Here is a 27,442-nt window from a genome sequence, read left to right as displayed (position 1 = left end):
ATCTATGTTTTTATTTAACCATTCGAAACTAATTTAATAATTTCATCCAACCAATGCCTTGTAGCAGGTGGGGTGGGACTTTTATATGTGTTTTTCCCAAGATCGTTGTTAAACATTTAACCAAAAAAAGAATTTGACACACACAAGTTGTGTTGTTTCTCATCATCTGTTATCATCTTCGGCTGTGTTGATTCTCTGAGCAGCTTTTGTTGATACACAGTTTGATAACTGTCATGAACAAACACTTGAGTGTTTCAAAGAATTGTACATAACCAAGTAACTGGTTCAAGACAGAAGACCTTCCAGACAATAATCATCTTGCTGAACACTCTACTGTTACCTTTTGTGGTAATATGACATCATGTATAATGTTATGGGTAACTCAAAGAACAGATGAAGTATATGTGTATGTAATCAAGGAAAGCTACAAGCAACCACACATGAACCATGAGGTCCCTGAGAGAATGACTCTTGTGACAGGTGCTTTTTTGGGGCATCTCTCTCTGCCATTAGGTTGCCTGATGCAAAATACAAATAATTTTATTGTTCAACTTGTTACAATGTTGCAAAGTAATGTAGGAGATTATTTTAACAATGAAACCCAGATAAATGTATTTTTAATAATTTGTGGAACAATCTCCTACATTGGAGACTCTAAACATTGATGCATTGTAACAAGTCAAGCAATACTATTCTTATCATGTGTTTTTCACCAATGAAAGATGCAACAGTACAAAAGGGTTTTAAAATAAAAAAAAGTTGTCACAGAATAACAGTTTTTTTTATAATACTTTCAAATGTGGGAATTTATTTAATCTTTTAATCAAACTGTTAAAATATAATTTGCTAAGTTTAGTAAAGTATTTAGACTTCAGCGCATGTGCTGATTGTTGATTTTGTCTTTTAAATCTGTTTTGATTGTCTAGGAAATCTAACTAAAATTTAGCAATTTAACATGTAATGTTTGTCTACAGAGCCCATTGGATCGCTTCAGTGCGAGTGTTTAAATATAAAGACAAAGACTTTCTAAGCAATGTATTTTTTATTATTACTAGAACATACTAATATACTATATTGTTGCTGGATATTTGAAAAAAATACTGGATAGAATTTAACATACAAAATCATTTTCAGGGGTTTCCTTCTTTGTTTTATGCTAGGGCTATTAGTCTTTTTATTTTTTACTTCTATTAAAATAGAAGAGAAAAAAACTAGGAAAATGTGCATGGTAAATTGTATGTTTTGTTTTATTTCTGTTTAATCTGTTTGGAAATAATAAAAAATAAGGTACTGTTACATTGTTTATTTAGGGAGGGGTACAATGCTGCATTTCGAAAATGTCTCAAGCAGTTAGGAAAAAATAAAAAAAATAATACACAGGTCCCATATACCAGTAAAAACTGGAAGCATTCCCTTCCACTGTCAACAAATAAAAATAAAGAAAATCAAAACCTTAAAATGTAAAAAAAAACATATTTCTGACCAAGCGTGAAACAAGAACACACAGAACTTCTATTCCAAGGGTGAGAGCTCAAACAACACAACGATCCAGAAAGAAATGGGATTTTATGGTCGCTGCATACCTTCACATAGTGTGTGCCAGGTAATACAGAAAACCAAATCTTCTTTCTGCCACCACATAACTTACATCATAAAACGGGAAACTGCAGCTGGGAAGCAAGGGAGAAGGAGGTCATAAAAACACAATTGATATATAATCTAAAAGGAAACTTTACTTTGGAACAGCAGATTCATTAATCTGCCTCTCACTAAAAAGAATGGGTGAGTTTGCGAAAGAATCTGAAAGATGTCGCAATTAACCGATAGAGAAACTGTCTTATAACTAAGGATTTTCTGGGCAATGAAAACTACACATGCCCAGCCCAAATCTCACTCTTTTAAAATGTGTTTTATTTGTTTCAGATTTCAATTTCATGTTAAATTTCTCAATACAATTAGATGAACTGTTAGAAGAGAAGGCTCTGAAAGACAGGGGTTCTAACCAAAGAGTTTTCCAAGTTGTTTTTTTTTCGTTTTTTTTACGGCTTCTTAAATAGAAGCAAAAGATTTTAAAACTTAAGGAATGACATACATATGTTGCTGTTTAAAATATATATATATATATATATATATATATATATATATATATAACATATAGTCAAGTAACAATTACAAAAAACATTTTGCATTCATAGTCTTCTCTCCTCCTTCCGTGAACGCGCTCCATGAGACCATATAGTATGTTCATAAGGTAGCACCGACTATGGGTGTTATTTTTTTGGTAAAAAATTTATTTTATCAGTATTACCATCGATATTAACATTTTTGTGCTGTTTGCTATAATGATAAAAAAAAATGTCAGCGATGATGTCAAATGTATGTCATTTTGACATTTCTGACCTTAAAAAATATGAATGGGGTTTGTAACTATTTTACGGTATAAACAAATAGAAATATTTTTTCATTAACTAATATTCCCAAGACCTCCGGGCATACATCGTGCAGAATGGCCCAGGACCCTGGAACTTGAAAAATGTCTCATCTGTCATTCTCATGATGTGTTATGCTATTATAGATTAATACTGCATATAACGCAATGATAAATAATTCTAATTACTCACTGAGGGGTCTGGTAAGGGCTGCAGGGGGTTCTTGCTCCCTGTGCAGCTGTGATTGAAGGATTTTGAGACACTAGTACCTAATGCTGTCTGTATTTGTTTTAACTGAAATTCCTTATACAGACGCCATGGTTCCTGATATCCTGATTTGCTCTTTTGCGAGTTTTCTATGAATGTAGCCAGAACCCTCCCTGAGGGCATAAAATATTATACCTCCAAGACCGGATTAAAGTGCTTTGGGCCCTGGATCAGTTATACCAGGCATGTCCAAAGTCCGGCCCGAGGGCCAATAGCGGCCCGCGTTCCGGACTGATAAGGCCCCACAGATTTGCCCAAATATAGATCTGTTTTTTTTATATCAAAGGCAGAGTGATTTACCACCTGTTTAGATTTGTCATCCAAGTCACAAAATGAAAAGTATTTGCATAAAATAGTTAATTTGCATTTAATTTTAATGGTTCAAAGAATGTCAGGCAAAATGGTCGGCCCTCGCACATGTTCACTTCATGAAATCTGGCACTCTTCGAAAAAAGTTTGGACATGCCTGAGTTATACGGAAACGGCCCTTTCTCCGCATTTCCTGCCTTTAGCAACTCGTTTGTTTTTTTTAATCTCTGCTTTCTGCACCTTGCAGTCTTTTTTCCTTCTGTTCTAGTCTCTTTTACCTGTGTCTTTTTGCACCTTACTTCCTTTTTTTTCTTTTATCCTGCTTATCTGCCTTTTCATCATCTTTCTAAATGCTATTCTGCCCTCCATTACACATACATATACACACATGCACACATACTGTATACACACTCGCACGCACACACACACGCACACACACATATATATACACATATGCACATACACATACATACACATGCACATACACACACAGTACTTCCTTCCACCTCCCTGTATGTTCCTTGTGGCCTACAGATTCCTCACTGAGTGGCGATCTGATGGGGCCCCCGATGTGCAGCAATCATCCTCCATCACTGACGCTGTACACCCACAAGTGATATAATTTACAGATGCACAGTTTCTGTGAGAGAGGATGATTGCCGAACGTCACCAGACCCGATCGGATCGCCACTTCGTGGGACAGGTGAGTGATATGGACCGGTCAGTCCATATCTGGGAGCAATTGGTGCAGGGCTCCTCTTGTGGTATACTGTTGCTTTAAGAAAGGACACTCTGGACTGTTTGTGGGGAACTCTATGGTCAGTGGCCATTTTTAAGTTGGAGTTCAGTTGACAGTTTGAAATGTTATGTTTTGGATCTGAGCTGAATAAAGAACTGCTCTGTATAACTACTATCAAGTAGTGCTGGCTCCTGCTCTCCATGTTTAATACTACATACAGAAAACACTACATGGTGTCAGAAGTGCTGAACAAGTCACTTGCCTGAGGATATTGCTACAAGGACTTTATTTACAGCTTATACAGCATCAGCATGGAGTTTTTCAAACCACCAGACCCTCTGCAGTTCACAGGAAATGTAAGTGAAAACTGGAGGAGATGGGAGCAGAGATTTTTAATTTATGCTGAAGCAGTTGAACTTTATAAGAAGGAGCAGAAGACTCAGATTGCCATAGCCCTACATGTTGTGGGTGGGGAAGGACAAGAGGTTTACAACACACTGGAATCAGCCTTGCCTGCTGAAAGAACCTTAAATTCAGTGCTGAAGTTGTTCAGGGACCACTGTAATCCAAAGAAAAATGTTGTGTTTGAGCGACACCAATTTTGGACACATCCACATCTGGAGGGGCAAGGTATTGAAAGATATATGACAGAACTAAGAGTGAAGGCAAGAGACTGTGAATTTGGGGCTATACTTGATGACATGTTAAGAGACAAATTGGTTTTTAGTGTTACTGATGCCAGACTTAAAGAACGTCTGCTCAGAGAGACTGACCTCACACTTCAAAAGGCAGTAGAGATGTGTCAGGCTGCTGAAGCCACAAAAGCCCAGGTTCAAGTTATGGCTGCAAACATGTCAGCAAGCGCTTACCAGCCTATTCACTCATTGGAGTACAAATCTACTCTCTCTAAGCCAGTAGAGGCTACTAGAGGCAGCAAGTACAAACCTCACTGTGCTACAAGGGCTGAGCATCAACATAATGTGTGCCCTAAGTGTGGCAGGGTTCACCCACCTCAAAGATGCCCAGCATTTGGGTGTGTTTGTTACACATGCAACAAAAATAATCACTTTGCAAAATGCTGTAAATCCAGGAGCCAGAAGGGTGAGATAGTAAAAACAGTTGAGACTTTATTTATTGGGGCAATACTGAGAGAGAAGACTTTTAACCAAGGAAAAGGACACAAACTAAACCACTCAGCATGGTTCTCTGAGGTGCAAATCAATGGTGCACCCATTAACTTCAAGTTAGATACTGGTGCTGAGGCAAATGTGTTACCTCTCACTCTCTTCAAAAGGATTCCTGGACAGCTACCCATCAAAAAGACAAACACTACTTTAGTAGCCTATGGGGGATCCCGGATCCACCCAAAAGGCATTGTGTATCTAACCGCAGCCACTCCCACGCACACAGCAGAGCTAGAATTCTTTATCACACAATGCTCCACACTTCCATTGTTGGGAAAAGCTGCATGTCAGGAACTGGATTTGCTTCGTAAGGTCCACACAGTCTCTGCACAAACCATCCGCACAAAAGATGATCTGATAAAATGTTACCCTGATGCATTTCGGGGAATTGGGCAATTTAAAGGAACTTACCACATCTACTTAGACCCAAATGTGGCTCCAGTCGTACATGGCTGCAGGAAAATCCCATTTGCAATACTGGGAAGGCTTAAAGAGACCCTCATGCAATTAGAAAAGGATCAGATCATTGCTAAGGTACACACGCCCACCGACTGGGTCAACAGCCTTGTTGTCACAGAAAAGAAGAATGGCACTCTGAGGGTATGTTTGGACCCCCGTGACCTTAACAAAGCTATAAAGCGCCACCACTTCAATATCCCTACTGCTGAGGATGTACAGAGCCAGCTTGCTGGCAAAACCATATTTACCATCCTTGATGAAAAGGATGGTTACTGGCAGGTCAAATTAGACACAGAGTCATCAGAACTGTGTACTTTCAATTCCCCATGGGGACGCTTCAGATTTTGCAGGATGCCATTTGGGATAAAGTCAGCCAGTGAAGTATTTCAGCAGAAGAATGTGGAGATTTTTGGGGACATCCCAGGTGTGCATATAATAGCTGATGACATGATCATTGCTGCATCATCACATGAGGAACATGATCGAATCCTGAGCCAGGTGATGAACCGAGCATTAAACGAGAACATCAAGTTTAATCCGGACAAAATCCAATTCAAAGTATCAGAAGTCCGATATATGGGACATGTCATCACACCTGCAGGAGTTCAGCCTGATGCTGAGAAAGTCCAAGCAATTAGCAAAATGCCTGACCCTGAGGATAAAAAAGGTCTGCAAAGATTTTTGGGCATGGTCCGGTATCTTGCACAATATATACCGGGGGAGGCAGAGATTACAGCACCATTGAGGAAGTTACTCTGTAAAGACATTGTTTGGCAGTGGGGCCCAGAGCATGCTAAAGCAGTACAGTGCTTAAAACAGGCACTGATTGAGGCTCCAATATTGAAATTTTTTGACCCAACAAAAGCAGTGGTGATTCAGGCAGATGCATCTAAATCCGGCCTGGGGGCTTGCTTACTTCAAGATAACTGCCCCATAGCATATGCATCTAGAGCGATGACTACCACAGAGCAGAATTATGCCCAGATAGAGAAAGAACTCTTGGCAATTGTTTACGCTACTAAAAAGTTCCATCAGTTCATATTTGGCAAAACCATTACAGTGCAGTCTGACCATAAGCCTCTTGAAGCTATACTTACTAAACCACTAAGCAAAGCGCCAGCAAGACTCCAAAGAATGCTCTTACAACTGCAGAGATATGACCTGGTGATTTCTTACACTGCTGGGCGTGACATGCTTATTGCTGACACCCTTTCCAGGGCCACTGTGGATCCCCCAGATTCAGAAAAGGATATGTTATCTGAAGAAAAGGTAATTTATACACTTTCAGCATCACAAACTATTGGGACTGAGATGTTATCTTATTTACAGAAGGCCACAGCAGAAGATAAATGCTTATCGGAAATTAAGCATCTTCTATATCATGGTTGGCCACAAAGAAAAAGGCAACTTCATCCAAGTCTGCAGCCATTTTGGCAATTTAAGCACTTGCTGCGCAAGGAGGATGATCTCCTTTTGCTTGGTGAAAAGATTGTGGTTCCTCAGAATGCTCGCAGAATAATCCTGGAGAGTCTGCACGAGTGCCATCAAGGTATACAGAAAACCAAAATGCGGGCTCGGATGATCCTATTCTGGCCCAGCATGTCCAGGGACATTCATCAGATGGTAGAGACCTGCAAGATTTGTGCTAGTTATCTACCTGCGAACCAAAAAGAGCCATTACTCTCGCACAAAATTCCTCATCTTCCTTGGCAAAAACTGGCAATGGACATTTTTGATTGGAAAGGGTGCTCTTTCCTTGTGATAGTGGACTATTTTTCCAAATACCCTGAAGTGTTAAAGATGTCTGATAAGTCATCAACAACCGTTATTGGCAAACTGAAAGCCACCTTTGCTAGACATGGCATCCCAACAGAAGTTATCAGTGATCATGTACCCTTCGCCAGTGCCGAGATGAAGGCATTTGCTGCAGCATGGGGGATAAAGTTTACTCACTCTAGTCCTGGGTACCCACAATCTAATGGACTAGCAGAAAGGACAGTAAAAACTATTAAACTCATGCTCCAAAAGACATGGGAATCGGGGGTGGATCCTCATATTGGGCTTTTAGAGCTACGCAACACTCCAATCACTGGAATGGCCTATTCCCCCGCACAGCTCTTAATGGGTCGGACTCTTCGAACCAAGGTACCTGTTGTGGCTGCTGCATTAAAGCCCCAGATTCCAAAGAATGCACACCGGGGATTGAGAGACATTCAGCGCAGGCAGAAAGCTTATTATGATCATGGCGCCAAGTTACTACCAGCCTTCCAAACAGGGGATGCAGTGCGTATGGAGACATCAGTTGGTTGGCAGCCTGCAAAGATATTATTTGTTGGTCCTGAGCCAAGATCTTATGTAATTGAAACACCGGATGGCAGAAAGTACAGGAGAAACCGGCGTCATCTCAGGTTGGATAATACATATGATCAAGACCACTCAGATCCACAGGTACTTGTAACTAAAAGTAGAGCAGAGTCGACAATCACACACGATACAGACTTGGAGGCTGAAGTGCCAGGTTCAGATGGAGACCAAGGAGACCAAGTCCCTCTAGAGTCTACAGAAGCTGCTTGCAAAACATCCCGATCTGGAAGAGTAATACGCCCTCCCGAGAGACTGAAAGATTATGTTATAGGATAAAGTATATTTAGCTTCATTTTTATAGTTTCTTTACTGTTCAGTAATGTATGTTTAAAAGGGGGGATTTGAAAATAGTTTGGGAGATGTGGTATACTGTTGCTTTAAGAAAGGACACTCTGGACTGTTTGTGGGGAACTCTATGGTCAGTGGCCATTTTTAAGTTGGAGTTCAGTTGACAGTTTGAAATGTTATGTTTTGGATCTGAGCTGAATAAAGAACTGCTCTGTATAACTACTATCAAGTAGTGCTGGCTCCTGCTCTCCATGTTTAATACTACATACAGAAAACACTACACCTCTAAACACTGGGGCCATGGAGCAATTGCTTCATGTGCTCCGCCATTAATCCGGTCCTGCATACCTCCCATGTGCCCCGATTATCACGTGCTGCCCCAATTATCACGTGCTGCCCCTTTCATAGCTGCCCCACTGTCTCACTTTTGCACACAGTAAGGGTCATGGGCCAGCTGAGGAGATCCTCTGATCTTCCTTGATTGGCGGGGTAACCTGTAAAATCTGTACTGTTGCCAAACACTTCCAACACCTGATTGGGACACCCGAAAAGTCAGGAAATATGATGCATAAAGAGGAATTCTTAGGCAAAGTGTCATTTTTTGTCTATAAGACACGTCTTCCAAAGGAATGTATTGGTATTTCACTTTTTCATTTTATAAAGTACTACCCATATTGTCATGAGTTTTGCACAAAAAACAGGTTATGCCATAACAACATTTGCAAAAAACAAGAAGACACCAAAAAAAGTAATTATAGCATTCAGCAGAGCATGAAAATAAATGTATTTTAAACAGTTTAAAGGTATATTGGCTTTTTTTTTATATTTGCACACTCATCGCCCCATAGTGCAATATTTACTAATTTCCAGATTATATATTGCTTGCATTTCCTATCTATTTTCTATTTAGTTATTTTTTTGAAAAATGTATACTTTATATACTGTACGTATATTTTAGTTTTACAAGAATCTGTATATTTGTTAAATAGATGATTGAGTGATTGTACGCACACATAGCTGCCCCCACTGTCCTGCTTTAGGAGGGTGGCAGGAATCATGGGCAATTGTGGAGACCCTCTGCTTTGACTTTCCTCTTTATGCAGAAAATATAGTTTATTCCCTTAATGTATTTGTAATTTTGCATAATGCTATTCCAAGATATATATATATATATATAAACTGTATATGATAAAGTCCTTCAGTTATCTTTAATATACTTTGTTGTGCAACTTGTGCTTTTTATTATTTCCTTCGTTCTTTAGAAATAGCTACTTTAAGATTCTTCTGAACGGTTTTTATATAGAATGACACATTCTGATGGAAATGAACACACTTATAATGAGTTAGATACGTAAATATTTTTACCTGTACGGTAGACAAAATTGCCCTCGGTTTCTGACGATGAAGGAGATACTAATTCCTCTTCAAACTCATTGGAGCTAAATGACCCTGAGTGGTTCCTTTGTCGGTTTTTTTCTCTCATCGCTGCATTGGCAGCCATGACATGTCGCAAAGAGTCATTGAGATATCGGTGCAATAAACTGCTCTTGTATTTTGGAGGTGACACGTAGTCTTCATTGCTACTTGCCTCGGCTCTTACACCCGATTTGATGACTGAATTCTCGTTATTAATCACAGTATGGTGAATGGGTTTGTCGTATCTTTCTTCATTAGCATGACTCCTCGGGGCGTTCTCACCATCTAAAAGAAAGAAATAAGTAATCACAATGGGATACTACTATGAAATTAGCTATAAGACACTTAATCAAGTATAACATTGGATATAAAAAAAAGCTAAATGTGTACGAGTTCTAAAAGAATTTCCAAACTTCCAAGTTTGGGCCTGTGATGTTGTGTACCAGTGCTCGTCTCCGCGGTGAGGAAGCACTATAGAGGTCCATAGCATAAATGGCCACGTTACACCAGAGATCTCCGCAATGGGCCTACTGAGCTGTGGTCAACTGGTCAATCTAGCCCTGTTGCAATAGTGGTTGCCCCCCCCCCAGTCCTGCCATCCTAGGCCTAGGCCAGAAAATTGCTTAATATCTGCATTTTTAACATGAATTAATTAATTTACTGATTGTTTATGTTAACATTTGGCAAAACAGAAATCTTCGCCTTTTACTTTCAGGATATCTGCAGCTGGGTTTTGTGTCATATTGTTCTCTAGCTGATTTTTTTCATCTCATTGGACACTGATGTAGGAATTCTACAGGCATAGATCTTTTGTTCACATCACGTAAAAAGTATGTACTTCATACTCTCACTTATTTAGTAGTATTTATGCCCCCAAAAATTTTGAGAGCTTATTTTATCTCATCTTCTTTTCGACATAATTGATGTTTCTTTTGCTTCTTCCAACAGGAAATATCTATCAATAACTGTTATTTTGCTTTCAGTGAATAACCCTTCCGATGGGTGTATGGAAAACGCCCACTCATATCAATTGCGTTGATTTTCTAAGAGACTTAGAAATGAGTACGGGTTGCTTTGGCATAGGACCTACAACCTCAAGCCTTCCATAAATGAAATGTATGTTCCAAGGTCTTTTTTTTAAAGATTTGTGCATTAGATTTCGCCACACACCCTGTAGTGTTGCACAAGCTACCATTTTTCTAGGTTTAATAAGGCCCTCTGTTTAATAAGTCAGCTTCTTTATGCACAAAAACGTGTCAACAGCATTGATGGGAGAAGATGGCTTCAGAGCACTATTGTGAGAATTTTGACTACGCTGGAACGAAGAGCTCTCAAGGACCTCAATCAAAACAAACCCATGTTAAACCATTTGTTCCGTGAACGTGTTGCAATGCATTTTCTCTGGGCTGGGAGTGACCTCGTTAAACCAACTTAAACTGGATCAAATTACTGGAAAAGAAGCCATTTGCATCACACATTTTTAAGCATGAATACCAATTCATGGAGCTTCTTGAAACATTATCAAACATGGTAAGACGAGGGGTTTTAATGCCATATACATAAAAAACTATTAGGCAGTTTCACTGCACCCTTAAGCTTGTTATTTAGCATTTTCAAATAGTCTTAAAATATCTATAACGCTGTAAATGTTACATTCAGGATTTTATTGTAATTTGTGTTTGTTTATTTAATTGTATATATTAAATATTATTATATTTATATATAAAAAAAATTTATATTTGATTTTCAGTTAGTTTTATTTGAATGAATCTTACATATAACCATTAATACAGCGTAGCATTCATTAGGCTTACGGTAAGCAAAACAATGACAAACAGCTTCCACAAATACAGAGTCTTAGCAAGAAAAATAACATAAATTACGTCAATATGGCAGTTTAGATCTATTTTTTGCCCTATGCAAATCTACGCTGGGTTATTCTCAACATTATATACGGCAGACACATGGAAGTAGAGAGAGCCCATGTCAGAGTGAGTAAGGACTCAAGTCAAGTGACAGTCCTTGTGTCCTTATGTAGATGTCTCTGATTACAATGCGTAAAGTGCGTTGGAAAGTCTACAAATCTGGGATTCAGAGCAGGATTGTTTATGACAAATCCATAAAGCCATAGGTGCATTTTATTTGGCTGACAAATTAATTGCTTATACAAGCTGAATACAGTGTAACATTAAAAAAGGTAACTTTTGGTTTTGTCACAGAAAATTGTGCGCAATATGTACATAAAATCTTCTCTGCGGATCTGGAAGACACATATGGTGACGTTTAAAAAGTTATATACAATGAAGCCAATTTGAAAACAAGAAATAGCATTCAGACTGCATAATATCTATATACGTCTCTGAATTGAATTGTAGAGACATGAACATGTCAAAAGCAGATACAGGGTAACGAACCTTCTGAACAGGAGTCGTCGCTGCTCACGCTTAGCCGCTCGGCATTCCCTTGGACGTACTTGTTGTACAGTTTGATCCGTAAAGCCCAGCTCAAGTCTGGTTGTCTCACAGTATTTTTGAGGCGGCGTCTTGCATTTGCAAACCAATTCGAAACCTGAAGAAACAAGTTTAAATATTGTCATGTACCATATATTAAATAAAAGTTATATCATCATAATTTAACATCATTTAACATCTGGGCACTCAGTATATAATGGCCTGTGATATACGATTGAGATATCTATCATTATAAGCATAATACAGTATATATTAGATACAGAACGGTGTCACTATGCATTATGAGGGACAAACCCCAATGAATTTATCACGCAAGAAGATCTGATCTGGCCCTGCATAACGTATATATTATGTTTTAAAATTTCTTCAATATCATTTCACGACTGTAACCCTCCATTCTACAATGTCTTCTTCAGGTAATATTCCCGGAGGTTTGCCTACAATAAGAACAGCACACTTTTTCTACTACACATATACATTAGACATGTTGCTGGCCAGCCAACAGAGACAGCGCAGCATGAGCAGATTATGTGACTGCGTAGGGTTTCCACGTCGTCAATTAGCCCTTATACTACATTCTGTACAACATTATAGCATTTTATCTATTCAATTTAATCCAAAAATGAGTACCTGCAGCTCTACCCATCCCTGCTGTAGTATAAGCCTGCTCCAATGGGGATAAAGAAAAGAAGGACAAAAGGATAAAAGAGAGATAGAGAGAGAGAACGGGTAATGGCAGCTCTAGCAACACTGGTAACGCGTTCTCAACGTCCCAAAGACAGAACGGATACAATGAAAATAATCTGGCATGAGTGGATGTGCCATACATCCATTCCGTGAGTTGCCTGTACACAAAGAACGCTAACCACATCATTCTCGGTCAACAGCAGATTAGCTGACAGTATACCCACAGGTGATCCCACTGCATGACATACCGATGTACCACTTGGTCTTTTGAGGGTTATTGTATATCCCATGTGTCATTCTATGTGATAACTCTGAGCAAGGCGAAACGCATCAGGTTTACAGTATTCTCCAAATTAATCGGCAACTCACTTTTATGGACTTTAATTGTTTTATGCTATATATGATATGTATGTATCACTGTGTATATGAATATTAATTAAAACATTTGTGCTAATTTATCCTGTTGATCTTCACGACTTTATTATCACTAACTGCTCTATATTTCCACATGTCCCCTGTGTGTCTCTTAACGTGTATTTACGCCTAACGTTTATCCTGTAGGGTCTTGTTACAGACTCACAGACATTCTAAAGATTCCTCAGCACTTTTTACTCTCTCACATCTGTGTCAAACCAACAAGTAACGTTTTTTTTTTTAAGGAACAAAATGTAAAAAGCATCAGAAAAGCAGTAGAATCATGGTTAATTCAGAATATCCATTTCCTCAAGAATCAGACTCTTACTCTTCAAAATCAAAATGTTTCTATAAATTATATATAAATTTAATTTAATACATAAATAATAGACATTTATAATATATAAACATACATAATAATTTTGTTTGCAGTCTCGTCTGCGCCTGGAAAAATTTATTGCTTGAATTTGCTATTTATGAAAAAAAAATATTATTATTTATTGCTCTGCCTTGAGAACATTTCTTAATTGAAACAAACTGTCACGTTAAAATATTTTGTAAAACGCTTGCCCTGTAGTAAATCAAGATGTTAAAAATAGCGTGCTGTTCCAATAACTAAATAAATCAATACCGCATAAAACTGTCCATAGGGTCTGTTAGGATTTTTCAAATGGTTCAGCAGTTTCTAGGATATATTTGGCAGTGAATGTCAGCCTACCAACCATGGAAGTAATTAAGCTTAGTGGTACACACCCAGCATTCCTCCTCTGTCTTGGCTTCTCAACCAGCTGTGAAACATGTTACCACGATCTCAAAAGATCCTAAACAATCAAGAAGAGGTTGCATAGATTCGGGAAAATATTGGGTCCTCAGCACAAGAAGCAGATAATGTTTATGGCAAAAAGAGGCACCTTCCATGGTCCCAGTCGTCCATCCATGGCAGCTGTCCTATGGCACACTCTACAGCTACTATAGCCGCCAACGTAGACCTCTTCACCAGTTTGGATATGACATCATATTGTAGCAACTAGCAGCGCAAATGTTATCATAAAATGTACGAGTGCCGTCTGGTACAATTAGGATGGGAAGGATGGCCTATACCAGGGGTGTCCAACCTGCGGTCCTCCAGCTGCTGCAGGACTACATCTCCCATAATGCTCTATCAGCCAAGGGGCTGGCTGAGGAGTATGGGAGATGTAGTTCTGCAGCAGCTGGAGGGCCGCAGGTTGGACACCCCTGGCCTATACGGAGGAAATTTGCCTTGGTTCCTATTATGTATAGACAGCCTTGATTGCCATATTTGTCGTACCTTCTGCTGTGCCCATATATTACTTTACACAGAGGGTGGTAGATAAATGGAACAGTCTCCCAACAAAAGAGGTGGAGGCTAACGCAGTGAGGGGATTTAAACATGCATGGGGTCGGCATAAAACTATCCTGACTCTGGGGCACGATCAAGGACTTACATCAGTAAAAATGGGCTCACTAGATGGGCCGAATGTTTCTTATATACCATGTATATCCTATATATATCCTTAATATATTGTGCTGAGACACCTAGGTTGTCAAGAACTAAAGGTTACCTTCTGCAGGAGTGAGTGTTATGTCTCTGAGCAACGTCTCCACTCTAGATCTTATTTTATGGATATGCTGGCTTGTTAAAATGCTCGCTGACTCATGAAGATTCAGATAATGTTTATAAAAATACTTTCTTAATCTATTTTAAGATAACCCATTTAAAATGAAAAATGCCATTTTAAGGCTCTTAGCTTAACATTTTCTAAAAAAAAAGGAATGAACGGGTTCACATTGTGAAAAACAGTTATTGATAAAAAAAATAAAAAATACAAAAAAAAGTCCACTATAATATTTGGAAAAAAATATATAATTGCTTGTTGGGGTTATTTAACAAGATTTCAGCTTGTCACTTGACCTTTTGGAAAATGTTATTTTAAATTAAATACGCGAGGTTAAAAATACAGTAGGCTCCACAGTCAACATTTTAGTGCCAAGCATGTTGCTTTATAACCTCGGGATTTTGCCGTGGCAGCACAAGAGAGCTATATAACCATCCCGTAGTTTTTCTTTCACCCCTAAGTACATGTTTAGATTAATCAAAATGATGTGACACTTTGGAAAGGAGGCCAGAAGGACTGTTTTGGAATAAGTCCACGTTTTAATGCGCCCAGGTGAATAAATTATCTTCCAGCACTTTAGCTGATATATGCCTCATTTGGCATCTATAGGTTTTGCGATGACCCAACCAAAACATGGGGAGATTAATTTAATGGTTGTCTGGATATTTCTGCAGTGACAGAGCCTCAAAGAAAAAGAAAAAAAAAATGGCATTACATACGCTGGTAGAAGGACGGATTAATGTGTGGAGAAACAAGGAAAGGGAGAAAAGCATAATTTATGTTATTCTTGGGTAACAAATGTGTTATTTAAAAGAATAAAACATAAAAACATAAAACATAAAAGAGTAAACATAAATAGGGACAACTTAACTAAACCCTAAATACCATATATGTTTATATATAAGCATATACACATATAAGACCTCTAAATATGAACAATGGTCCATATACCACAAACGATTATTATTATTAAAATTATTTATTGGTTTATATAGCGCCATCATGTTCCGCAGCGCTGTACTCACATCAACCACAACAACCATGAATTGTAATAATATAAGAACAATCCACGTACCCCAGGTATCATAGGTGATTCAGACGCAACGGCAACATTCATAAAGAAGAATTACATGCGCTCTACACAGGCATCTGTAATATCCATAAAGGACGAAGCCAGGCAAGCAATGAGTTGGCCTTAAACAGCCAGAAACACATATATTTTTCTATATTATGTTGAATTATTTGCTTTTTTTTCCTATAAATTTGTTTTTGCAATTGTGCCACCTATTCGCTTCTTTCTGTATCTCTCATGTTCTGTAGGTTACATGGGAGATGATTGGAAAAATGTTCAAGGCTCTTTGGGGTTTATTCACTAAGCAGTAACGCTGTCGTTTTAACTCCCTGAATTCATATAATAGACACAGGATGCCTTAGACGGTCCAACAACATAACGGTCTATGTTAAGTAAATACCGACGCAGAGAGTTTTATCTTAGTTTAAAATCCTGAAGGAAGAATAGGTCGTCTTCCTAACAATTCTTCACTTCTAATGTTCTAACTATAACATCATAAAATGCCATTAACGATAATTCGAGTGTGGTTTCGGGACCTCTTGTAATGGAAACAGGATTCCTCATTTCCTCTATAAGGAGGGTATTAGCGATATAATTATGGGCAGGAGGAAACAGGACTTCAAGGCAGGTGGGGATTTAATTATTTTAAATGTAATGCATATAACAGGAAAATGTGTCTCTTGTATTATACTGTAGCTACTAAGAAAATAATACATCACGGGATGCAATGATCACTACAGCTAGCAATGCGCATGAGCGCGAGTGTGTTTATTAACTATACCACTCGCTGATTATGTTTTTTGCTCATTTTTGTGCGTTGCAAAATCATTAGTTGGAAAGGTCATGTATAAAGGATTACTCGTGTGACAGTTCTGGAGTTTAATATGTACACGTGTGTAAAAAAAAAAAAAGATCCTTTTTTTGCCAGAGATTTGAATTATTATACGCGTCTTCCAGTGCAATCCTGTAATACACATAATCCATAAAAATCTATCTCTGATTTTCCACTGTAGACTCATGACACTTACAGAAGACACTTTCCAATGGATCAATGTGAGATGATGGTTTATTGGGTTATTGCAGTTTTTAGGGTTTTCTTTGCTCTCTGCGCATCCTTTTTTAAGAACTGTGTACAGTTCAACAATGAAAAGGCACATAGTACTTGCATAGGAACCCTGTACGCTGCATTTCAGATATGGTGTCCTCTAGATCGGGCTGCTCACTTTGGTATTGGACACGTGCACTCATTTTCATCCATGGAAAGAAAAAATGTCGTTTTAGAATTCCGTGCCCCATAATTTGGGAACCTTCCTCCCAAAATGACAGGTTAGGACATTACCAGGATAGATTAGTTAATTATGTATTATAGCACGAAACGACTGCCTGGTTCGTTCCTGTTTGGGTTATGAGTTGTTTAAATAATTAATCGAAAGAAAAGTTACAAATAACCAAATGCATAACAGCCGAGCTATGGAAAAATAGCAAAGTTACGCAATACCGGACTGCTTCAGCTTTTATTCATTCATTTCTATTAATATTTCTTCATAAACTTCCAAACGAAATAACCTTCACAACATATATTATGACAAGTATGCAGCATTTTGGGGTTCCCAGAAAAAGAGACCTCAGAGGTCCCAAAGGCGTAAATTTAACTATAGGTTGTATTACAAATCCAGAAGATCACAGCATAAATACCAAAGGGTTAATAAGTCAAGGGGGTTAAAGAGACAAACTGTAAATACGGGGAGAACTTTCATAAGAGAACCCTTTCTAGATTCCATTGCTCACAAGCAGCCGGGGCCCCCCTTCCTTGTGTACCGATATATATGAAGGTGTCTTAAAGGTATTGTCTATGTCTTTGTTATATATTTTCACTGTCCTCTAGTGTGACAGCGCTACAGAATCTGCTAGTGCTTTATGATTCATAATAACCTGTTTGTATATTACCCCATAAATTGCCAACCAGCTACAGTGCTTACTTGTACATAGGTTCCTGGGGGTCTGCCAAGACCACCCCAAGCATGCACTGGCCAAACCAGACCATGGACAGGTAAAGAATGCATATTAAAGTACTTTAAAAGTCTCTTAACACACCTTCTTCGGTAGTGAGACTGCGTGGGGCACTGAGATTTCCATTTTACTTCTAGATTCTTATTGCTTAGTGTTTTATATAGCACCATCATACTCCATAGTGCTGTACAACGGGTAGACAGAAAATAACAAGTAGTATATAGCAATTTGATTTACAGAAACAACAGATGGGGAGGACCCTGTTCAAACCAGCTTACAATCTGCAAACACATTTTAAGCAGGACTCTCGTCATATCGTGCTTCTACGAGTCCAATGTTCTGGTTTCGCACACACATTGTACACAACGGTCTCTTAAAACTGCATTTAAGGCAAAATGGAAGACACAGCAAAATTTGAGTTTGGAATTATTATGGACTTTTAATGGAATATCATTGCAAATAAGTTCTAGAAAACAATGTTTTACTGTTCTAACTAAAGTTTTTATAGAAGAGTTTTCAGAAGCTAACCAATTCACTTCATTAGGTCACTTACTGAGACTACGCCAAGAGCATACTGAAGCCAAAAGCACAGGATTGCGCAACATCTACTTATAGCATTTTGTCATTCGGTGTCCTATTAAGCGTGTAATAATATCTGTGACAGATTAACAGTTTTCTAGCCCATTTTGGAGAAACATCGAGTGGCTGTTTTAATAAATAAATACACACATCTGTAAATAAGTATCTAGAATACAATCATTTAAAAGTCCGAACAAGGCTTATCTGATTTGAGTAATAATGTCCAAAGGCCTATTATTAGCCTAAATTTCTTTATCAAACATCAATGTTTTCAAGAGTAGGAGGTTAAAAGGCTTTTTAGCTCATGTTTGTGCTGGGCCTAATAGATGGTCACAATCAAGAGGCGGGGGTCCTTAAAACACATTTGGAAGAAAGTAACCATTGAGAGGAATACATACATAATTATCTTTCAACAGCCATGCATTTTTTGTTACATTGCAGCACTCGTTACAATAAGAGTAAAGTCATCTCAGGACATCGCTCTTCCTGACAAATTAATTCTTGTGAATGGATGAAAAACATATGATATTCACCTGCACCAAGGTCATCTGGGAGCCAAGTGCCAGTAGAATTTTCTCAGTCTTGGTGGGGTACGGATTATCCCGGTGCTTGTAAAGCCACTGCTTTAGCGGTCGCGCCATGTCCTGCAGCGCCTGCCTTTTATGTCTTACTTTTCCGCTGCTTCCTCTTGAGCTTCTAAAAAAAAAAAAAAACAACAATGGTAGCAGGTCATACTTTGACATCATTAGAGAAAACATGACACTTTCTGTCCATGCATCAGTCCAAGCTATCCAAACACAAGTATTTTTTACATTGTTAGATAATGGTAGCGTGTAGCCACACACGTTATCAGCAGCTGGCCTTAAATTGCTAAGGATAGATTTCCATCGCAGTCCTTTTGTGCTCATCTCAAACATACATTGATCGCTCTTATCTCTAGAAGGTATTCTCCCATATCTCTGAAATCCAAAATGAAAAAGTATGTATCTATTAGAAAAAGTCTGATTATTGCTCCCAATGATGTTATCTCTCATTCTGTTAAGTTGCTGATTGTTGTTCATTGGTTCAGGCAGCCTCTGTAACTCTAAGGTGAGGCGAAGGGAGAGAAGATTTAAGACATGAAAATGATTAGATCATGCCGCTACTTTGAGACACAGATCTCAGCTTCTATGGGGTGATCTCCTAAACCTACACATCTCCAAAAACAATTACCCCGATTGACCATCCCAAAGCACAAACTACTACGGGTCGTTTAATACGTTCATTTAGTTATTCTAAAAGCTGAGATGACAGCTCGGTATGAAACACATTCCCAGTATGCTTGGCAAAGAGATGTTACCGCAGACAGCGTGTGTAATTTCCCATAGATAGACACAATCAAAAAATATACAACGTTCCCAACATAAATTCTTATTTGATTCTCCTTAAATAAATCCTAAAACATTATTTTATTCTTTTCTTTAGAAAGGCACGCCCCATAAGAAAACACAGCAACATTTTTACCTAACGTAAAAAAAACGGCACTTAGTCTGTTTTTTGTCAGTTTCTGCATTTGGATTTGATGAGCAATGGTATTTTCACTCTTCCAGATGTGTTACAAATTACGATTTCAACAGTCTGACTGGCCCGATTTAATACATTACGGTTTTGGCCGAGGCTTGATAATTTATGTAGATATGACAGCCTGTCGCACACCTCATTTACTATAATTGGGCCCGGTTAAAAGAGTCATTACTGAAAAAAAAAAAAGGTTTGTACAGTAAACCACACAATGTCGGAGGAAAGGTTTCCTGGATATTTTACTGGCATTTCCCAACCCAACAGATGAGGGAACCTGCCACTTCATCAGGACCAAGGGCGGCTCCGAGTTTCTGCGGGCCCTAAGTGAATAAAATGAAAGGGGCCTTTGCCGAAAAACAAGCTAAGGATTTATTTATACACACAACACATGTATATTCACATATGATTTGTTTTTGTAACATTGTGATAAATGTGGGTCGCACCCACGTAGTTCAGCTCATTAGTCTTCTAGTCTGGCTGCCCGAAGCGTAGATCCATGAGCCATGGAGATAGTTTGGCCGAACCTGGCAATGCATGGGTTAATGGCGGGCGTCCATAAGTCACTACAAAGCAGATAATTCATTAATATTCCTTTAACCTATACAGACGCGATATAACTAACTTCATTCGCAATCACTCTGGGCTCCCAACACAATACTCTGCTCATTGACAAGCAGGGCTAATGGCCGGATTGCGTGATAACTGCAGCTATTCCAATCCATAAAACAAAATGTATATCGCAGTACATTTAACACGTAATACCATACATATACCATACATGATTCTCCTATCATTACTGTTATTATCATTTATTTAGCAAAGTATGTATTACTTTACACAGTATGGGTCGTGATCAATTTAAATTGGCAAACATTAAGTAAAGAGTAAGCAGAACATTTTAAAGAGCTACATAACGCAGAATGGATTGTACCTGGTAGCTGGTGTACCTGTCATTTAATATCTGATGGTCTAGTGAACGTAGCCATGACCAACAAATCACGGCTTCGTCTCTGGACCATCAAGACCCGCTCTATCTGCTTCACCGTGGACATCAGGTAAATATTATCGTTTGAGCATCGGAACGCATTCTACTATTCAAGACAAAAAGTCTAGGTATCATAAACGAGAAACTGTTTACTAGTAACATGCTCCCCTGCTGAGTAAAAGCAAGATATTGTATTACTTTTACAAGCCTTGATCAAAATATTTACCATAGATCTCTTCAAGACAAGTGCCCAAAGTGGCCATGGGGTACCTATGGGGTATATGGCCTATTATTGGCTATCTATTGTGATACTCTGATTCGGCTAGGGGAAAAATTCAACCAAAATAAAAAATAGAATAAAATCATCATTAAAACCAAACTTAGTTTTGAAAAGACGGACTTTTTTTTCTAGCAAAACACACAAATAGAGTCATAAAGAATTTATAGAATGGAACATAAACATTACAATGAATGGCATCATAAAAATCCCTGAGATACTACCTTTAAAAACATGTTTACATTTCAAACTAAACTAGTTTGATGATTTCATTTGGTGAAATAAAAATGACTCTATGTATAAATAATAATAAAAAAATAATAATCTCAAAAGCAGCATTGCAAAAATACGCAAATTTCCTTAGAAATACCCCTACCTCCTGGGTTAATTGTTAATTTTATTCCAATATCAGAAATAAATGAGTAATATTTTTAGCGCCCAAACAGCATTACTATAATATTATATATATATAGATATAAATTATATATTATAGCTTCTGCACCTTAATGCACTTAATTTCCTTATGGAAATCCCAGCTGGCAAAGCAGTTTGTTTTATATTTATATATACTTCATCACTTAGAGGGTTAAAACAGCTTAACGTCAATGAGGGTTAAACAGCTTGACATCTTTTAACAACAGTTAAACATCTGGGTTTGGGGAAGAGAAACATGAATTGAAATTCCCCATCGCACGTGACGCATCATTTATATACTAATAGGAGTCCAGTAGGTGTCACTGCAGGTCAGCTACAGACCTCATAATGGACAAAAAAATACAAAAAAGGACAAACACACCCAAAAAACTTACAAATATAGACTTTGAGCCACTGCGGAAGGAGCCAAAACAGACATACATAAAAAAGAAGGAGTCAGTAGTCAGCAGATACATGATGCCGGAAATTAGATTTAAAAGCATCTGGGGCATAACGATTGGGGATTCCGTCACAATATACGTCAAAGTACCCCGATTATGTCGAGTCCTATCTAATCCTGATGTCGCATTATTACTTGCCATGGAACTGAATCAATGAAACTACAATGCGCTTTCTGTAATAGGATGTACATATTGTACATTGTGTATGTGCTGATGCGTGTGCACTGATTTGCTGCATGCATGTATTGATCCTTGCGAGAGCACCTCGAGAGCTGTATTTGTATGCTTGTGTGCCTTATATTTTTTTTCCACCGAAATACCAGACTTCTGGAATAGCAGGTGGCTCATTAATAATGTCCGGAGAGGGCTTTACACTTTAGGAGAGTCTCGGTACCAGGACCTCCAGCCACCTACTATCCCGGCCGCCATCCTTACCGCTAGGGGAGAACACTGATCCTAACATTATAATGAGGGTTTATTCATCTTAGCGATCACTGATTTTATTTTTTAATATATATATATATATACTTTATGTATCCAGTGTTATCCACAGACGTATCATGTACAAGTTATAATTGCAGCATAAGCAGGGCAGACTTTTCCTCTACCTACAGATCTACCTTCTCTCTGAGCTCTGATTCCACAAGCTCATCGGACTCTAACACTTCGAGTGACAGCTTCCGCAACACACACCATCATTTAAAGTGACTGCACTGTGTAATGTATAATATATATATATATATATATATATATATATATATATATAACTCAATAATCAAACCGGAGAAACTCTTACATATATTATGTCCTATATATACTATAAATTTCCCACATTTTTCTATTTTTTCCATGTCTATTTTTCCGTAAGCTGAGTAGAAATGGGTCTCCGGCCTACTCAGGAATGAAAATGTGCAGAATCACGTGAAATTTCCAGTAGTTAAAAGAAATCGTACCATTCTAAACCGTCCACCCTACGGCATGGGGCTCAGACAGCCAGTGATCCCAGTCCTCTGACTGAGTCCTCTGTCTCTGGCTACTATTTCTTCCTAGAAATGCCAGGCTTCTTAATGAGGTTGGCTTTTGTCCCATTTGGAAATTTTTTGACTAAATCTTAATAATAAACGTATCTAGTCTCGGAATCTCTCGTATATGATTTCCTACCTTTACCATATGGCGATTACCACTAGACAGATTAGCAGTAAATTTACCATCAAATTTATTGGATTTAATTGCTTTAAATCCTAGAAAAAAAAAACATTGTCTATAGTCTAGGCCATTTTAAAAAAAAACCACACCATGTGCTATTTATTGAAGCCCATCTTAAGTTATTTATACAAATATTTAAGAAAGTATATACATATGTGTTTATCAAAAACTTTTATTTCCTGCTGAGGTCGGTAAAATATTTCTTATGGAAATTATATAAATCTGAATCCAGAATCTCTTCAATTTATTAGCAAAAGTTGTATAGATTTCTTATGCCGTCAATAAATTTGGTAGTCAGCTACTATTCTAATGAATTTGGATTTATAGTCGTTCAACACATGTAATAATTGTCCATATTTATTGTTCATATCAGCGTCTCTAGAAGAATCTAGATCATGCAACAGGACGATTTCTAGAAAAAGGGTATCTTAGAAACCTAAAAGAATAAAATCACCAGAGGTCCATCTGTTCTTAGGAATTCTGTCAGAGTCTCCGCTACTTATTCTGCCATAGCTCACTAAAAACCCACTTGTTCAGAGATATATACTACTTAACTCCTTAATATACCATAAACAGCGTTCTGGAGAGAATCCGTTTGTTCCCCCAACCCTTGAGATCTCCAGGCCACTCACTTGTGAAAGTGACATTTGCTACAATGAAATCACCCTGGCCTAAATAGACGATTTCCTTTTGTCTTGTTCCCCCTAAACCCCCTAATAGACTGTAAGCTCACAAGAGCCGAACCTTATTTCATTCTGTACCGGTATGTTTTAACATTTGTTCATGTTAGTGTTTATTTTGTATATTCTTAATTTAAATGTAATTATTAATTTTGTATTCTCCTTTCATTACAACAATGCTATGGAATCTGCTGGACCGTTCCAAGCAAAAAGTATCCATAATAATGTAATTATTTGGTACAACGTCATATCTCAGGGACTCATCTTTCTCCTGCTCATACTGCTGAAAACGCAGTATTATGGAACAAAACTGCATCAATGTGTAAACAGTTTTGTGTCAAAACATTTACAATACGTGTATCAATCACTCCCAATTTGTCGAAGTCAGCTACTACACAACACCTCTTCTATCCCTAGATATATGGCAGCAAAATAACATACACTTATGTCAAGTGGAACATGTCTAAAAATACAATCCATCTTTGAGTTCAAAACGTTCAAAGTTTCCTTTGCCCTTCAACAATTCTCGTCAGAGCAAATGAGGATGCAAGAAACACAACAAAGTCTAAAGAGGAGCCTGAAAGCTTCATGGCCGGGGAAGTTGCAGTCTACAAGAATCATGAACGTTGGCATTTGAGAAAATGTTCTTACCCAGGCCGTCGGTGTCTGAGGCTGGCATTGTCCTTCATTGAAACACTATCTTGAAGGACTGCATCAGGGTTGGGACCTTCCATAACAGCCACATAAGGCCGGATACCCCTTTCTCGGTCATTGGTGGCTTCTTCAAACAACACCTGGCCACTGAGCTTATTGAACATGATGGTGTTCATAGCAGAAATACTCGTAATGTCTCTCTTTTGATTCATCGAGGAAAAGTGCAAGTCCAAGGTACCAAAGAAATGGCTCCTAATGGGAAGAATAAATTAAATGGTGATTGTTACTGGGATAACACGTAAACAGGCAATCTATGTTTAAAACACAATACAATATATTACAGATATTTCAAATAAAGGTCAAGTTCAGAGGATCTCAGCCTGTAGCTCTCCCACTTTTGGGGAACCTTCATCAGCGCCATTCCACTTAAGACGCTTATGCTGGACAAAGAAACCTTAGAAGGTCTCGCATTTTATTATTTCCTCTGAAGGTTGGATCACAAAAACCAACACATTTTTTCATTTCCTATGGCAACGACCTATATGAGCTTGGTTTGGTGTCACATGACAATTTAGAGTTCCCAGCACAAATAATGAATGAAACTAAATTTTAAATGACTAAAAAAATTGCTTTTTCGGAAGAGCATTCAACAGTACCAAGAATGATGTTTCTAATGTTGAATTTGGTTATATGCAGTATGTGTTACAATCAGCAGGTAGAACATCACTAACTATGAACGAGCCGTAACGTCTAGAGTGTCAGCAGAGTAGCTTTGAACTTATACAGTTGTCCTCAGGGATAGTCAACCTATCTGTAGAAGGCCACCAGTCTCCATGGCAAGGCTAGTTATGACCACCTGTGGCGATGGGCCATTTAAATAATATATTTGTCGAAGATTTGATTGATTCTCCTTTGGATTAACTTGGTAAATTAACGTTATTCTATGTTTCATCGATTTACAAGTCTTTTACAGTCCAAAAATAACCAGACTGATTTCTACACAGAAAAGAGCGTAATAAATACACGCTAACGTGCAATGGTAAAATATTTATTTCATCGCTAATGGAAAAAGTGTACATTTCTATAGTAACGTGGCATTGAGACCAGCGATAGGGTTGTGCTTTCAGAACAGCTTTGGTGCAACGTTCTAGATCTGGTGCAACCACCGTGAAGACCGGTGGAACGTTCCTGCTCTGCAGGGAGCACTTTGCCCCAGAATGACTCTTTCATATAACCCCTTGTATATAGTCAAAGCAGCATTTATATTGCACGCTGTATTCCAAGTGCTTTAATTAACAAGGAAGAAGGGATACTGACCTGCCAAGTAACAAAATGGATGCATTTAGTTTAAAAATCTGCGCCAATTTGTCCTGTGCAATTTATTAGCCTTATTCCCCTCATTTGACATTAGATTCTGGGTTCTCTGCCAGAGCCGGCAGTGGTGGTGTTTGACATCTAGTTAAATGATGCGGGGAGATTATGCCTAACATAGATTTCAAAATAAGGCTTCTGGTCGGGCTCACTTCATTACAGTAGTGTCGGCTAACATGCTCGAACAGAGTAACAAACATGGATTTAAAGCGAAGTGTCCAACAATATGCTCCTTCAAACATAGAGTTTAAATTAACACTTTCACGACAGTTTCATACCTTTCGATTAGAAGCTATAGTTGATTTTTGAGAAATCAGATTTAGGAAACTGGTAAAGCAAATCATATTAACTACAATTTCTGTATAGAGCACTTCTTCTTCTACACTAAAACACTTGATTTTCACAAGTGGATCTTGTTTTTAATAGAAAAGCAGGGGAGAGAGGTAATCAAATGCAAAGAAAATAAATAATAATGAATACAGTTTTACAAGGGCTGCAATCTATCAGACAAGTAGATTGCTAGCCTTGTTCACATATACATCTACCGTTCAAACGTTTGGGGTCACGTAGAAATGTCCTTGTTTTTGAAAATAACATGAAATGGATCAGAAATACAGCACAGACGGGGTTAATGTTGTAAATGACTATTGTAGCTGATTTTTAATGAAATATCCTCATAGCCGTACAGAGGCCCTTTATCACTCCCATCACTCCTATGCAGAAGTGGTCAAAGACAACTGTAAGTAATGGCACGTTGTTTTCGCTGATAGAAATTTAAGTTTAAGTTAGAAATCCCTTTTGCAATTTCGCAATTTCCTTGTTTTCCATGAAAACAGCTGAGTGACCCCAAACTTTCCAACGGTAGTGTATATATATATATATATATATATAAATAAGTATAAATATCTATGGGTTTACACATCTCTTGTCATCTATTAGGTTTTAACAATAGGGTTTCTCTGTTTTCCTGGAGCGCTCGCATCAAACCAACAGACAATAAAATGTTTTCAGAACATGTGGGTGCTGCTCAGAGTCTTAATGAAGATGGAAAGAATGTAGCAGAGCTGCTACATGAGTGAATGTCCATATTTTTACTTAAATTGTTAATCAATCCCTAATTCTGAATTTATTTAAAGGGATGCAAAAATTAGTGGCCGCCGTGCAATAAAAAGGTTTGCAGGAATTGCATTCACAGGGGTGCATAAATAGACAGGTGGCTGGGAAAGGTCTCATGATTGTTACAATTGTACAGCTCTGTGAAATATGATGGCGCTATATAAATCATTAAATAATAATACTAAAATGTTCTTTTTTTCTGGCTAAATATATATTTGTACACACACATATATATATATATATATATATAAAATTATATTATATTTATATAGCACCAACAATTTACCCAGTGTTTTTTATAATACACATATTTAAAATATACTCCAAAACTAGAACTAAAGGACTAAGATGAAACGATACGTTAAGTAAAGAGGGCACTGCAATTTAAAGACA

The 27,442-nt window shown here is 37.9% G+C and overlaps 1 protein-coding gene across 1 annotated transcript in view; it reads right to left on the bottom strand.

The window, feature by feature from the left end:
- LOC149287196 (homeobox protein Mohawk-like) overlaps nucleotides 1–24,738 on the bottom strand; it is a 42,408-nt gene extending 17,670 nt beyond the window's left edge. The window contains exons 1-4 of the mRNA XM_089493172.1: nucleotides 24,560–24,738; nucleotides 18,859–19,018; nucleotides 11,870–12,023; nucleotides 9,405–9,740 (exon numbers count right to left, since the gene is read on the bottom strand). Coding sequence (XP_089349298.1) covers nucleotides 9,405–9,740; nucleotides 11,870–12,023; nucleotides 18,859–19,018; nucleotides 24,560–24,738 — 829 coding nt within the window. The remainder of the gene's footprint in view (nucleotides 1–9,404; nucleotides 9,741–11,869; nucleotides 12,024–18,858; nucleotides 19,019–24,559) is intronic.
- Nucleotides 24,739–27,442: the final 2,704 nt, after the last annotated feature.

Source organism: Sceloporus occidentalis, unplaced genomic scaffold, assembly GCF_023333645.1.
Source record: "Sceloporus occidentalis isolate IW3139 unplaced genomic scaffold, rSceOcc1.0.p SCAF_63, whole genome shotgun sequence".
In the NCBI taxonomy this organism is placed as follows: domain Eukaryota; kingdom Metazoa; phylum Chordata; class Lepidosauria; order Squamata; family Phrynosomatidae; genus Sceloporus; species Sceloporus occidentalis.
This window is presented reverse-complemented; position numbering and strand designations above follow the sequence as displayed.